Source organism: Trachemys scripta, chromosome 1 (assembly GCF_013100865.1).
Source record: "Trachemys scripta elegans isolate TJP31775 chromosome 1, CAS_Tse_1.0, whole genome shotgun sequence".
In the NCBI taxonomy this organism is placed as follows: Eukaryota; Metazoa; Chordata; order Testudines; family Emydidae; genus Trachemys; species Trachemys scripta.
In genome coordinates this window covers 249,685,287-249,698,793 of record NC_048298.1, presented here as the reverse complement: position 1 = coordinate 249,698,793, position 13,507 = coordinate 249,685,287, and the positions used below count along the sequence as shown (strand labels likewise).

Genomic DNA, 13,507 nt, shown 5'->3' with positions numbered 1-13,507 from the left:
ATTTGTTCCTTGAGACTTTCGTGGTCTTGCATAAAGTGCTCATTGATGTTGTTTCATCCATTTTCCAGCTAGGGATGCTAGAATTGTACCAGTCACACACTTCCTCTTTGAAGATGTCACAGCCAATCCCACTATTCTGAGAGGCAAAAATACCAAAGGTGTCTTGAAGGCAAAAAGTAACACACCGACTGCACAGGAATGGGAGACTAGTCTGAAAATATGCCTGACTGTAACTGAAGAACATTCTGGGATCGCAACACAATTTGTTACATAGGTGTACCAAAAAGAGAAACTCATTTTTAAGTTATTAAAGGAGTGGAGTACCTTTGGATCCCCTGGAGCAAAGCAGCTGATGTAGTTATTGATTTGCTTGAACACAAAACCCCTATCCATAAAGGTGAAACATCTCTGAAAAAGATAAAATATAAACCATTCTAAAGCAATTACAGATGCAGTGTTCAGTAAATTAGGTATCCATGTTTTAAAAGTTTATCTTCCAAGAATATTTTTAACTTCTAATTTAAGTTTGATTATAAATGCTATTAAAAGCAAGCATTGTACAGTACAAAGGTACTTCATTTTAAAAGGAAAATTTGACATAGAAACCTAACTTGGCTTCTATTTTATAGAGCAACCGTTGATACTCAAAAAAGGAAAAACACAATCAGTCCAAGTTTTGAAATGTTGCCCACACAGTAGAGTTAGGAAAAGCTTTTAATTAAAAAATTACCCTTTTCACACTAAAATGTGTAAAATTGTTACTTAAATGAACAAAATCTTTTTTTGACAGTAATGAATCATAAGCTCTATAGATAGGGTCCAATGTCTTCATGTATGTTTGTGTAGTGCCTAGAATGGGGCCCAATCTTGACTGGGGACTGTAACTGCTACATAGCTAAATATTACATAATTTAGATGATCCTGGGTTAATATAGCATCACCATTAACAGTAAAGCTATTAACGGAATGCAAAACACCAAATTTTCAAAGAGATTATTTGGTGTTGCATCCCTAAAACGGACATTAATATGCCTAACTGGGCACACCAACTGTGCTAACATACATGTTAATATTTTCAATAAGAGAAATGGGAGTGACAGAACTATAATTCATCTAAATGAGAGCATGAAAATAAGCAGGCAGGGTTTGGAATATGATAATTTCTTTAGTCATGCACGTGCATATTCAACATCATTAGGTGTGCAACTGGGCACCTGAAATGTAGGCAGGTAAATTAAATAAATTATATAAAATCTCTGTGTACTTATTTGGTAGTATATGAGGGACTCTATCTGTTCTCCACCTTCTCCAAACCAAACCTGAGGTTATGTCTGATGTTGAAGACCCTTTGAAAAGGATTCAAAAACATTTAAAATTTCCTTTTCCAAAGTTAAAAAAAAAAAAAAAAAAAAAAAAGAGAGAGAGAGACCACAAATGAGATTCCAACCAATTGTGACCAAACACATAACAAAACAATGATAAAATAGACACAATAGAAGTTTTTGAATATAGTAAAACCATACTTAAACAAGTTAGGATTCAAATAACACCGAAGGAGAAAGGCCTTTTGAATCACATACAAGTGAATCCCATGCAGCTAAGGACAAACAATCTAACCAGATAAAAGGGTAGGTGTATAGAGCTTTATGGAAGCTCATCCACACTTTTTTTGTGCTCACAGTTTTAAGGTAACAAATCTTAGTTACACCATTGATGCATAGTCCCATAAAATTAATGGAACGCTGTTCTTATTGAAATAACCCCAAATTGAAGTAAATTGTGAATAAGAAAGGGATTCTGAAGAGAACAAAGGCTCTTTTCAAATAAACACGATATTGACCTCTACATCATTAGATTTGTCTGTCTGTTTTATTTTGTTTTTTGTTAGAGCTTACTCACTGAATAAAAAAAAAAAGAGCTATTGGGATCCTCACTACATAGTGCAAATGCAGGCACATTACTCACAGTGCATAAAGTTAAGCTTATGCTTAAATCTTTGTAGGACTGGGGAAATAATTGGATGGCACAACCATGAAGAAATAAAAATCATAATAAGCAAGGAAGTATGCAACTGCTAGCACAAAACTAAAACCTACATTTTTTATAATATATTCTATACACTGTTTTGCTTAGACAATCTTATTTCTAATTGCAATGAATACTTAACCTGTTCTTTTATACATCTCTATTTGCACATACAAAAGCATGCTTAAAATGCCTGTGACAGAGTGCGGGGCAGGGGTGAAAGTAACTTAAAGGACTTACCAGTGCTCCGGAGTCCTGAACAGGTGGGCAGGGCCTTAACCGGAAGAGGCGTGGCCTCTACTGAAAGAGGTGGGGCCTTTAAATCCCCAGGCCTTTTAAATCCAGATTTAAAGGGCCCGGGGCTCCGGCTGAAGTGCGGAGCCCCAGGCCCTTTAAATCACCTCCGGAGCTACCAGCTGCAGAGGCGGCTGGGAGTCCTGGGGTTTGGGGGCACTTTAAATCACCGCCAGAGCCTTGGGGGCTCCCGGATGCCAGCCTGTGGTGGAGCTTTAAAGGGCTGGGGGCTCTGCGGCAGCCAGGAGCCCCCGGCCCTTTAAATCACTGCCGGAACCCCGCTGTCGCTACCGTGGGGCTCCTGCAGCGGGGCTCAGGTGGCGATTTAAAGGGCCCCAGAGGGTAGTGGCAGTGGGAGCCCCGGGCTCTTTAAATCGCCACCCAAGCCCCGTTGCTGGAGCCCAAGGGTAGCAGTGGCAGCTGAGGGCTCCATCGGCGATTTAATGGGCCAGGGGCTCCCAGCCGCCGCTACCGCAGAGGAGCCCCGGGCCCTTTAAATTGCCTATGGAGCCCCAGGGGTGCCCAGCTTCCCCCTCCGCAACCCCCGGGGCTCCAACAGCAGGGCTCTGGGGGGCCATTTAAAGGGCCCGGGGCTCCGGCTGCTGCTACCCACCCCAAGTCCTTTAAATAGACCCTGGAGCCCCACCGCCACTAGCCCAGGGCTCCGGCAGCAGGGCTCGGGTGGCTATTTAAAGGGCCTGGGGCTGCAGCCGCTGCTGGGAACCCCAGGCCCTTTAAATTGCCACCTGGGGAAGCCGGTCCGACCCAGTACCACGCACCGGCTCTTGCCGGTACACCGTACCGGGGCGGACCGGCTTACTTGCACCTCTGGTGCAGGGTGAACAGAGCCTGCACTCTGATCACTTAGATGTTAATTAGTCCCTCTTGAGAAAGTTGACTGGGGGGTGGGGGGGGTAAATAGACAATCAGGCTGGCCAGTTGGATGGAATAAGAAGCCAATTAGCCCATTCGTCCAAAAATGATAAAGAGGCAGGAAGGAAGTACCAAGTGGAGAGAGAGGGGACTAGCACTAGTTGAACTCAGTTACATGGAGGCCTCAGGGGAGGGAGACCTCTGTTCCCTCCCCTCAGGTTCTGGGGAAATGGCACAGTGGTGCTGTAAATAGATGGTTGCATGGGGATTGTTGTGGAAATGGTGGATAGAACTTAAAATAAAAGGGTTCGGTGAAGGCACATCCACTGGAGTCCATGCAGTTTCTGAGAGGAAGAAGGCGGGAGAAGAGCCATGCCCCATTACAATGCCTTATACCATATATGCTGCTGTGTGAGACCTTGCTAAGCGAAAATCCAAGAAAAATAAAATTACTGAAAATAATAAGCCTAGAGCCTATATTATTGTGGGTACCTACCTTTATAAAGACAGCAAGACTATGATTTGCATTTTTTGAAGCCTCTGGATTGTCTCTGTACTTCTGAGTGATGTGTGGCATTAGCATATTAACAAATGTTTCTACCGCATGGTGAAAAGAAGCAGGAAATCTCTGGTTTCGTAACAACTGGAAGAATAATTTAAAATACACGTTTAGAATTTTAAATTTCCGAAGTAACCTTGCATATGGCAGACAATGATTTGCTATAGGTAAAGCTATTTCTCAAGTTCATTTAGGAAACGAGAAAAGGGAGAAAACAACAGCTAAAATTAAAAATGATGAAATACTCTAGTTCTGATGAAAAAATGAAAGTTATGAAAAATTCAGAAGCTTTTTGCAAACTTTTCTGGACTATGAAAAAAGCCAATTTTGGTTGAGAAAAGTTTTGAAAGAAGGATTTTAACCAGCTCTAGTTTCTATCTGCAGAATTATTTAGAATCCAATGTGGAAAGCAATTTTCTTTTAAGATGACAAAGCACATATATGTAAATATGGAACTTGAAATCATTAGGTGTTTCATCATAGAAGCATATTGAAATTGCTTTCATAGCAAAACCTAAGACAGATTTCCAATTTGAAAGGCATAGTTAAGGACAGTAATCTAGAAATCAGTTATTCTAATTCTTACTTAAGTTACCTAGCTACACATACCTTAGTTATCTAGTCATTCCCAATAACTCCCTTGACCAAATACACATGTTGCTGTTTTATCAGCTAGTTGTCTCAGGCGAAAATGTGGCTATTGTGAAAAAGAATATCCTCCAATATTGCACCATTTTTTCTATCATCCTTTTCAACTCAGGCCTCCCACATTTGGCTCAACTGTACCTAAGATGTCACCACTGATCATGCACTCTCCTCTCACATCTTCTATAGCTGTATACCTGGGTTATTTCATCTCCAAAATATTTCTCCTTTAATACACTATTTAGACTCTACCTCTGATGAAATTCTCACCTATGCCTTCATTTTCTCTTGCGTTGATGTTTGCAATGCCTTGCTCTTTGGCTACCTCAGGTCTCAGCTCTTCAAACCACAGTACACAAAGAATTTTGTTTGTGTCTTCTTTCACTCTGGGATCCAGTTCAAAATCGCCTTTCTTGCCTTTAAATAGCTTTCCAGCCTACTTAACAGATGTTCTCTCTACAGCCCTCTTTTTAATCAACTTCCTATTTTTAATAAGCATCTTTTTATCTCTCATATTTCCTACAACCCTGCCCCTACTACTATGAAAACTTTCTCTGAAGCTTCCTGCCATGAGAACATAAGAACACAAGAATGGCCATACTGAGTCAGACCAATGGTTCATCCAGTCCAATATCCTGTTTTCCAACAATGGCCAGTGCCATATGCTTCAGAGTTGATGAACAGAAAAGGACAATTAACCAGTCTCAGCTTCTGGCAGTCAGATGCTTAGGAACACCCAGAGCATGGGGTTGCGTCCCTGACCATCTTGGCTAATAGCCATTAATGGACCTATTCTCCACCAACAGATCTAGTTTTTCTTTGAACTCAGTTATACTTTTGGCCTTCACAACATCCCCTAGCAATGAGTTCTACAGGTTGACTGCATTGTGTGAAGTAGTACTGCCAGATGGTTGTTTTAAACCTGCCTATTAATTTTAATCGAGTGAACCCTGGTTCTTGCGTCATGTGAAGGAGTAAATATTTCCTTATTCACTTTCTCCACACCTTTCATTATTTTATAGACCTCTATTATATCCCCCCTTAGACATCACTTTTGTATGCTGAATAGTTCCAGTCTTTTCAATCTCTCCTCAGATCAAAGTTGCTCTATACCCCTAATCATTTTTGTTGCCCTTCTCTGTACCTTTTCCACTTTTAATCTATTTTTTTTTTTAGATGGGGCGACCAGAACTGCACGCAGTATTCAAGGTGTGGACATACCATGGATTTATACAGTGAAATGGCCTTCTTGTATCAGTCCACAACCCAGATTTTCATCTCTTTGAACATTTACTCTTAAACACAGATCCTTGCTCTGTTGTCTTAGCATTTTAGAATCACAGAATCTTAGGACTAGAAGGGACCTCAAGAGATCATCTAGTCCAGTCCCCTGCACTCAAGGCAGGAATAAGTATTATCTAGATCATCTCTGACAAGTGTTTGTCCAACCTGCTCTTAAAAATCTCCAATGATGAAGATTCCACCATCTCCTTGGGCAATTTATTCCAGTACTTAACCAATTTGACAGTTAGGAAGTTTTTCCTAATGTCCAACCTAAACCTCCCTTTCTGCAATTTAAGTCCATTTCTTCTTGTCCTGTCCTCAGAGATTAAGGAGAACAATTTTTCTCCCTTTTCCGCGTCACAACCTTCTAAGTACTTGAAAACTATTATGTTCCCTCTCAGTCTTCTCCAGGCTAAACAAACCCAATTTTTTCAATCTTCCCTCATAGGTAATGATTTCTAGACCTTTATTCATTTTTGTTGCTCTTCTCTGTACTTTCTCCAAATTGTCCACCTTTCCTGAAATGCGGCACCCAGAACTGGACACAAGACTTGAGCTGAAGCCTAACCAGCACAGAGTACAGTGGAAGAATTACTTCAATTGTCTTGCTTACAACACGCCTGCTAATGCATCCAGGTGGGGGGGTGTAGGGGCTGCAAAGAGATCAATTGCCCAGGGACCTGGGCGATTTAAAATGGCCCGGGGGGCCCTGGCCACCACTGCCAGCAGCAGCGCAGCAGGGCTAAGGCAGGCTTCCTGCCCACCTTCGCTCCGCACCGCTCCTAGAAGCGGCTAGCGCGTCCCTGAGGCCCCAGGGATTGGGAGTCTCCACAGCTTCCACTGACCGGGAACTGTGGCCAATGAGAGCTCTGGGGGCAGTGCCTGCGGGCAGCGGCACGCAGAGACCCCTTGGGCCTCCCACCTAGGATCCGCTGTTAGAGGGGTGTGCCAATCACTTTTGGGAGCCGCCCGAGGTAAGCGCCAACTGCCTGACCCCTCCTGCACCCCAACCCCCTGCCCCAGCCTAGAGCCTGCATCCCGCACCCAAACTCCCTCCTAGAGCCTGCACTCCTCACCCACTCCCACACCCAAACTCTCTCCCAGAGCATGCACCTCTCCTTCCCTCCCAGATTCAAACCCCGCACCCACTCCCAAACTCCCTCCCAGAGCATGCACCCTGCACCCCCGCCTGCAACCAAACTCCCTCCCGAGCCTGCACCCCGCAACCCTTCCCGCACCCCAACCTCCTGCCCCAGCCTGGGTAAAAGTGAGCGAGGGTGGGGGGGGAAATAGAGTGAGCAGGGGACAGGGCCTCAAAGGGGCGGGGTGAGGAGTGGTCTCAGGAAAGGGGCAGGGTAGGGGGTGGGGCAAGAGTCTTCGGGTTTGCATGATTAGACAGTTGGCAACCCTACCGGGTGAGCATGTGGAAGCGCAGCTAGCAGGTCGCTGGGTACCAGCCAGCGCAGGCACAGCACAGCCCAAATGTCAGGCAGTCCATGTCCCCATGGGCGCAGCTTGTGCATGCCCATTGACTGTTCCGCCCTGGGGCCTGGAATTGCTGTCAGCGGGCCTGCATCCCAGAATTATGTTTGCTTTTTTTGCAACGGTGTTACACTACTGACATATATTTAGCTTGTGATCCAGTATGACCCCCAGTGTTACACTGTTAACTCATATTCAGTTTTTGATCCACTAGGACTCCCTTTCTGCAGTATTCCTTCCTAGTCATTTCCCATTTTGTATGTGTGCAACTGATTGTTCCTTCCGAATTGGAGTATTTTGCATTTGTCCTTCTTGAATTTCGTCCTATTTACTTCAGACCATTTCTTCAGCTTGTCCAGATAATTTTGAATTTGAATCCTATCCTCCAAAGCACTTCAATTCCACCCCCTACTCAAAGCTTGCTATCATCTGCAAACTTTATAAATGTCTTCTCTATGCCATTATCTAAATCATTGATGCTAAATCTTAATTTCTGTCTTCCTCGGTCATTGGTCTTATCACTAGCTGCTTGAATATAACCATATGACATCATTATACTTTAGTTTTCTGTAATTTATAGATTACATACACAAAATGTTTGTATAAAAATATTATCAAATTACATGTATTGTACTGTACTTGGGCAGCAGCTAATTATTGTCAGGACCCTGTGTATTCTGTGACTGAAGAACTTGCTACAAAATTCACTCCTTGCTGAAGAATTGTACTCCAGAATCTCAGCTTTCATCTTAAGATGTGAACAGAGTGCAAACTGATGCCTGTGTGAGTCTGCAAAGAGCCTGAAACAATGGCTCTGAAAGGTGCAAACTGCCTCAGTCATCCCTCTCAGGGCTCTATGGACTTGGGATTGTGGAGCCATGGAATTCAGCATTTTTCCAAGACACCACAGCATTCAGCATTTTTACTGGAGAATTCATTATTTTGCTGCAGCCAGACACCTTGCATCTTGTTTTCCTCACAAGGAGAAAACAGCTGAGTTACAGTGCACACTTCCTTCACTATTCTACAGAATTCAGCAGGAGTGTTGGTTGGAGGACCAGAGCTTAAGTCTTATTAGCAGCCAGAGATCAGGGAAAACCAAAAGTGCTCCTTGGACTGGTAGGCTGCCTACAAAACAGAGCAGTAGCAGAGGCCTGGGGGGCTGAGAAGGCCAATTGCTGAAGCAGACTACAAGCTCCCCTCTTCCCTGGCACTCTCAAGTGAGGACAAGAAAATTTGAGCTGGACTGCCCAAGCAACTTTGTAACTACAGAAGCCCATGGACCAAGACCATCTGGAGAACACAGCAAAAAAAATCAAAAAATTAATCATAGCAGAAAATAATCAGCTCTATTGTTTATTAAGGAGTATTTATTCAGCTACAAACCATAGTCTGGTGTGTTTTATTATGGGAGGCATTGTAATGAAAGGAATTTCATGGATATATAGTAAATTAATATCACAGAATTGCTAGAGAATTTGTTTCTATTGTGCTGCCAAATATACACGATACTGAACTATCTATATTAAGGCTGTTTGTCTGTCTGTTTTTAAAGAGACTATTTCAAACAATAACAAAACGTTAATTAATCAGAAGGAAATTGGGATTGCTACAGAGTGAGTCTGGACAGCACAAACCTTTCAATAGCAAACTGAGTTCATGAATTGTCAGGAAAAACAAGTGGCCATTATTAGAAACTAGAAAAATAGATTTTCCACTCCAAACTTTTTTTTAAAAGCGTAAGTATTATTATATATTTATATTACAGTAGTACCCAGAAACTACAATCAAGGTAGGGGGTCTCACTGTGCCAGATACAGTAACATGCCAGTCAAATCCTTACCCAAAGAGCTAGCAATCCAAGGACAATTTTCAAGCTAAAAAAGGTTTGACAATGTAAGAACTATTAAACAAAACATCACATGGTTGGCTTACTCTCCCTGTATCTCTGACCTCCCTGTTCTTGGAAGGACCTTCTAGCTGGTTCCAACTATTTAAAGGTGTCTTCAGTACTCAGACCTCCTGTTTTATGTTACTCTTGGCAGAAGACTAGAATTAATTTTAAAAGTATGTTTTCATCATGCCCCCTTTAAGTAGTCAGTGCCCTTCCCTTCTTTGTTTATGCTTATTACTTTAAAAAACCTGGACCCTTCAAATTCACAAATTTCTTCAGGAAGACAGGAGAGGAAAATCTGATTGTCTGTAAAGAGAGCATACCTTCTGACAAACAAACAGATTCCAGTTTCCTATTACAATGTGTGGGCTGGCATGTTGGTGTAACTGCGCCCCCTCTAGCTAGGCAGAGCATTGCACCTGAGTTCGCTCAGTCTGGCGGAGCTGTTGGTCAGTTCCTCGTGCCCAGGGGGTCTGAAAATCCTCCTCCATTCTTAAGTTTCTCAGGTTGTTTGCGGGGGAACCCAGGCCTGCCCACTCCAGTGGGTTCCAACTCAGGGCCCTTAAACTAGAGAGGCAGAATCAGGACTCAACAACTCCAGCCGTGCCCTGAGCAACTTCCTACCTACTCTGGTTTCTGTAGGCTTTTCAGCCTGTTGATCCAGTCAGCCCTTCTCAAGGTGCTGTCTCTGAGCAGCTGTCAGGAGTTCCCTTATCCAGCCTGCTTGCTCCTCTGGCAACAACCCTGTTTCCCAGCTCTTTTATTCTCCCAGCTGTTGTGAGGCTGCCAATCAACACTGGCCAGCAGTACCTGCATTAACCCCCTGGTTGCTGGGCCAGCATGGGGTATATATACACACCCTACTCCTGAGGGAATTATGCACCAACAAATTAAAAATTATGCACACAATATTTTAAAATTCTGCAAATTTTATTTGCCAATAAATAAATGTGGCTCTAGCATGGCAGTGGGGCACACGCCACTGGCTGCATTGAGGTGGGAGATCATCCTGAAGTCCCCACCTCCCCCAGTACAGAGACTCGGCAGTGAGGCTGCACCTGACCCTGACACAGTGCAAGGGCTGAGAAAGTCAACAGAGCCCAAGATGAGAGGCAGCCTCCGAGCTGGGCAGCTCTGCGTTTGCAGAAATGAGGAGGGAGGGGGCAGTGGCACCTAACCCCGTGTGCCCCGCCCAATGCCTCGCCTCTGTTTGGGGGGCAATCCTTCCCCAAAACTGCACTCAAGCTCCCCCCCCCCCCCCGCCCCCCCTCCCGTTTCCCTCGCCGGAAAAAAGAAGAAAATTTTGGGGGGGGGGGGGGGGGGGGGGGATGTGCGTTTTCTGCTGCAGGCGCACAGTCCCACAGAATCCCCCCCAGGCGTACAATCACTGACATGCACGCACGCCCAGTCCCCCTCCCCCATCTCTGAGGTTGCTCCAGGCATGCTGGAACAAACCCGCTGCCTGGGCAGAGGCACGTGTTCCCTGGCAGATTTTTTTTGCATTTTTCTGCGTGAGGACACAGAAAAATGCGAGTCATATGAATTCTGCACCCCCGCATCAGCGCAGAATCCCTCCAAGAGCAATACTTGAGGACACAATGTATTACATTCTCTTGAGACAGGTCTCCCACAAACACTGTCCTAGACATAGTACATAAGGCACCCAATGTGGATCCATAAAGAAAAACAACTCATTCCCTTCCATATCATTCCCTCTGTTGCTGCTTAGGTTCCATAGGTTATAGATATACACAGAAAACATCACCAATTATTGGAGGGTATCAAAAGAGTCTGGTTTTATCTAGCAGTAAAACTAACATTTCATCCCTTGCTAGAGGAAATTTCAATATCGTCGGATATTTCAACCCCACCAGTTGGAGGCAAACCAATAATGTAACAGAAAAGGGTATTCTATCCTTATTCTAATCCACAATAACACTTTAAAGACATATGAGGAATAGCAGTAAAAGTCTGGCTTTCAAACATATCTATTTTGGGAATACTACAAATCAATCAATTTTACCAATTTCACAATGTAATCTATGTTTGTTAAAACATAAGAAAAATTAGGCAATATGCCAGAACTGAATCAAAGAGAGCCATGGTTAAAAAAAAAAAAAAAAAAAAAAAAGTCCAGAGGCACTTAAAATAAATGGAACTAGCATTTAAGGTTCTTACTTATCATACAATAGAGGAACAATATTAGGCAAAGTATAAAATGTATATCTCAAAGTACATCTCAAGTAGGCAGTGAGGATATCAATAAGTGGTAGAGATCTCGTGGCTCCCTCCTACATATGTTATTGAGCGACTTAGAAGATATGTTCTTAAGAATTAGCCTTAGTCCTCAATATTAAGTTATGTCTATACTAAAGACCTTACAGTGGCACAGCTGTACCGCTGCAGCTGCACTGCTGTTAGGTCTCCCATGCCGGCATAATTAAACCACTCCCCAATGAGCAGCGGTATCTATGTTAGCGGAAGAGCATAAGAAATAATGTTTGACATAATGCTTCCACCCCATCACTTCTATCAGTGAAACTTATGTCAGTCAGGGGTGTGTTTTTACCGACAAAAGTGCTACTGTAGACATACCTTGTTTGTTTCAACCAGAATTGTTTATATTGGGGCACACCAACCAAGAGATCTCAATGAGCCACAAAAACATGGCTTCTTACAAGCCTCACTGGTAGCAAAATATCTAGGGCTAACACACCTACAGCTTTCAGAACAGAAAATTGGTACAGTGAATTTAATGATATTGCAGCTGTGTATAGCATGTAAGAGACAGGAAAAAGGCAAAAAAAAATCTGTTCGCATTGTTCTTTTCTCTCGGAGTCCTTTAATAACATAACTAGATTGGCTCTTCAGGGGACAGACTGTGTTTTTGCAATGTCTAGCATAACAAGATCCTGATCTTGCCTGTTTTGCCTCTGGTCTCTATCATAGTATACACATGCAACAATATAATAAGGAATGGTGATGTGTACAGGTGAGCCTAGTGGCCAAACGACTGTTTAGACTGATATAATTGCTATGATAATCTTCTGGCTCTGTATGATACTTTTCTGTTTGATGTGCTATGTTCTGCTGTGTGTCATTTTTCCCTCTTTTCTTATGGTTTGTTTCTCTTTTCTTCATGCTACTGCTCTTTCCTCAGAGTTTTCTTACAACAAAGCAATGAGCAAAAGTAAAACATTCCTCTATATCACATACCTACTTCTGGTATCAGAGGGGTAGCCGTGTTAGTCTGAATCTGTAAAAATCAACGGAGGGTCCTGTGGCACCTTTAAGACTAACAGAAGTATTGGGAGCATAAGCTTTCGTGGGTAAGAACCTCACTTCTTCAGATGCAAGGCCTCACTTGTGCCACAGGACCCTCTGTTGCTTTATACCTACTTCTATATTTTTTCTTACAGTTCTGGAGTGCCAGCTCTGCAGTCATTAAGGACAATTCCAGCTTTCTGTGTAAAGCTTGACTCTTAAGTGCTATAAAATCCACACGGTTACTTGGATTGCCTTCAAATTTGGCATACCTCATCAGGGTGCGGGGTTCTGTTACTGATCCAACTGTGGAGCCATTTGATCAAGGGATTTCCAAGATACAGTCCTTGGACAAAAACAGCTTTTCTAAAGGTTGAAATATTTTTGCAACTTTTTTTGTGCACAGATAGAGATCAAACTAGGGCTCAGATCATTGCATCAGAGTCTCAAATGCTCGAGAGGTACCCCAACATATTGCATGCCACCCACTAGCCCTCTGGAGGAAATCAAATTACAATCTTATTAGCCAAAGAGTTTGCTTTTCCTGTTAGGCGGGCACTAAGCAGTTTTAAGGCTCACATGCTAAATGGATTACACTGTGCATGTGCAGAGACAATGGTTAATGGGGTTGAAAGCTTGCTATGACTCAGAGGACCCTAATAGCTCAAGAGGGAATGTTACAGTCACTGAACCTGAGCAACATCCAGACGAGGCAGAAATCTGAAGTTTAAAAAGGGAGGCATGTTGCTCAAATCTGCTTCTGTCAAAGGGTGTTTCCTCTTTGGGGGAAATATAATCTGAGTACAGCAGAATATTCAGTAGCCAATGAAACTATTTTAAAAACAAAATAATGTACACATGCACATTCTTGCTGGGATGAGAGGGTGATTAACGGTGATTAACAATAGGTGACAATAGGGTTAAAAGAGTCTGGGGTGCAGCAAGGGAAGGGGTGATTATGGTTAAGGGATGGGTGACCAGGAGTGGGAGATGGCCAGCTGATGGGAATGGATGGGAGCTTGGTGAAGCGGGAGGAGAGGGTGGACACTGGGAAGGGGGACATGGGGATGAGTGACAGGAGATGAATAGGGGCAGGAGCTCCTGTCAGCCCCACATTGTCCTCTCCTGTGTGTGTGCCAGGATCAGGGGGGATCTGAGCAAATCTTCCTACCTTCAGCTATGTGTCC

The 13,507-nt window shown here is 43.4% G+C and overlaps 1 protein-coding gene across 1 annotated transcript in view; it reads right to left on the bottom strand.

Annotated features, from left to right (window-relative positions):
* DOCK9 (dedicator of cytokinesis 9) overlaps positions 1–13,507 on the bottom strand; it is a gene marked incomplete in the record, with an annotated part of 250,627 nt that overhangs the window by 115,035 nt on the left and 122,085 nt on the right. Inside the window, 2 exon segments of the mRNA XM_034758221.1 lie at positions 325–408; positions 3,689–3,835. Of these exon segments, the coding sequence (XP_034614112.1) occupies positions 325–408; positions 3,689–3,835 (231 nt within the window).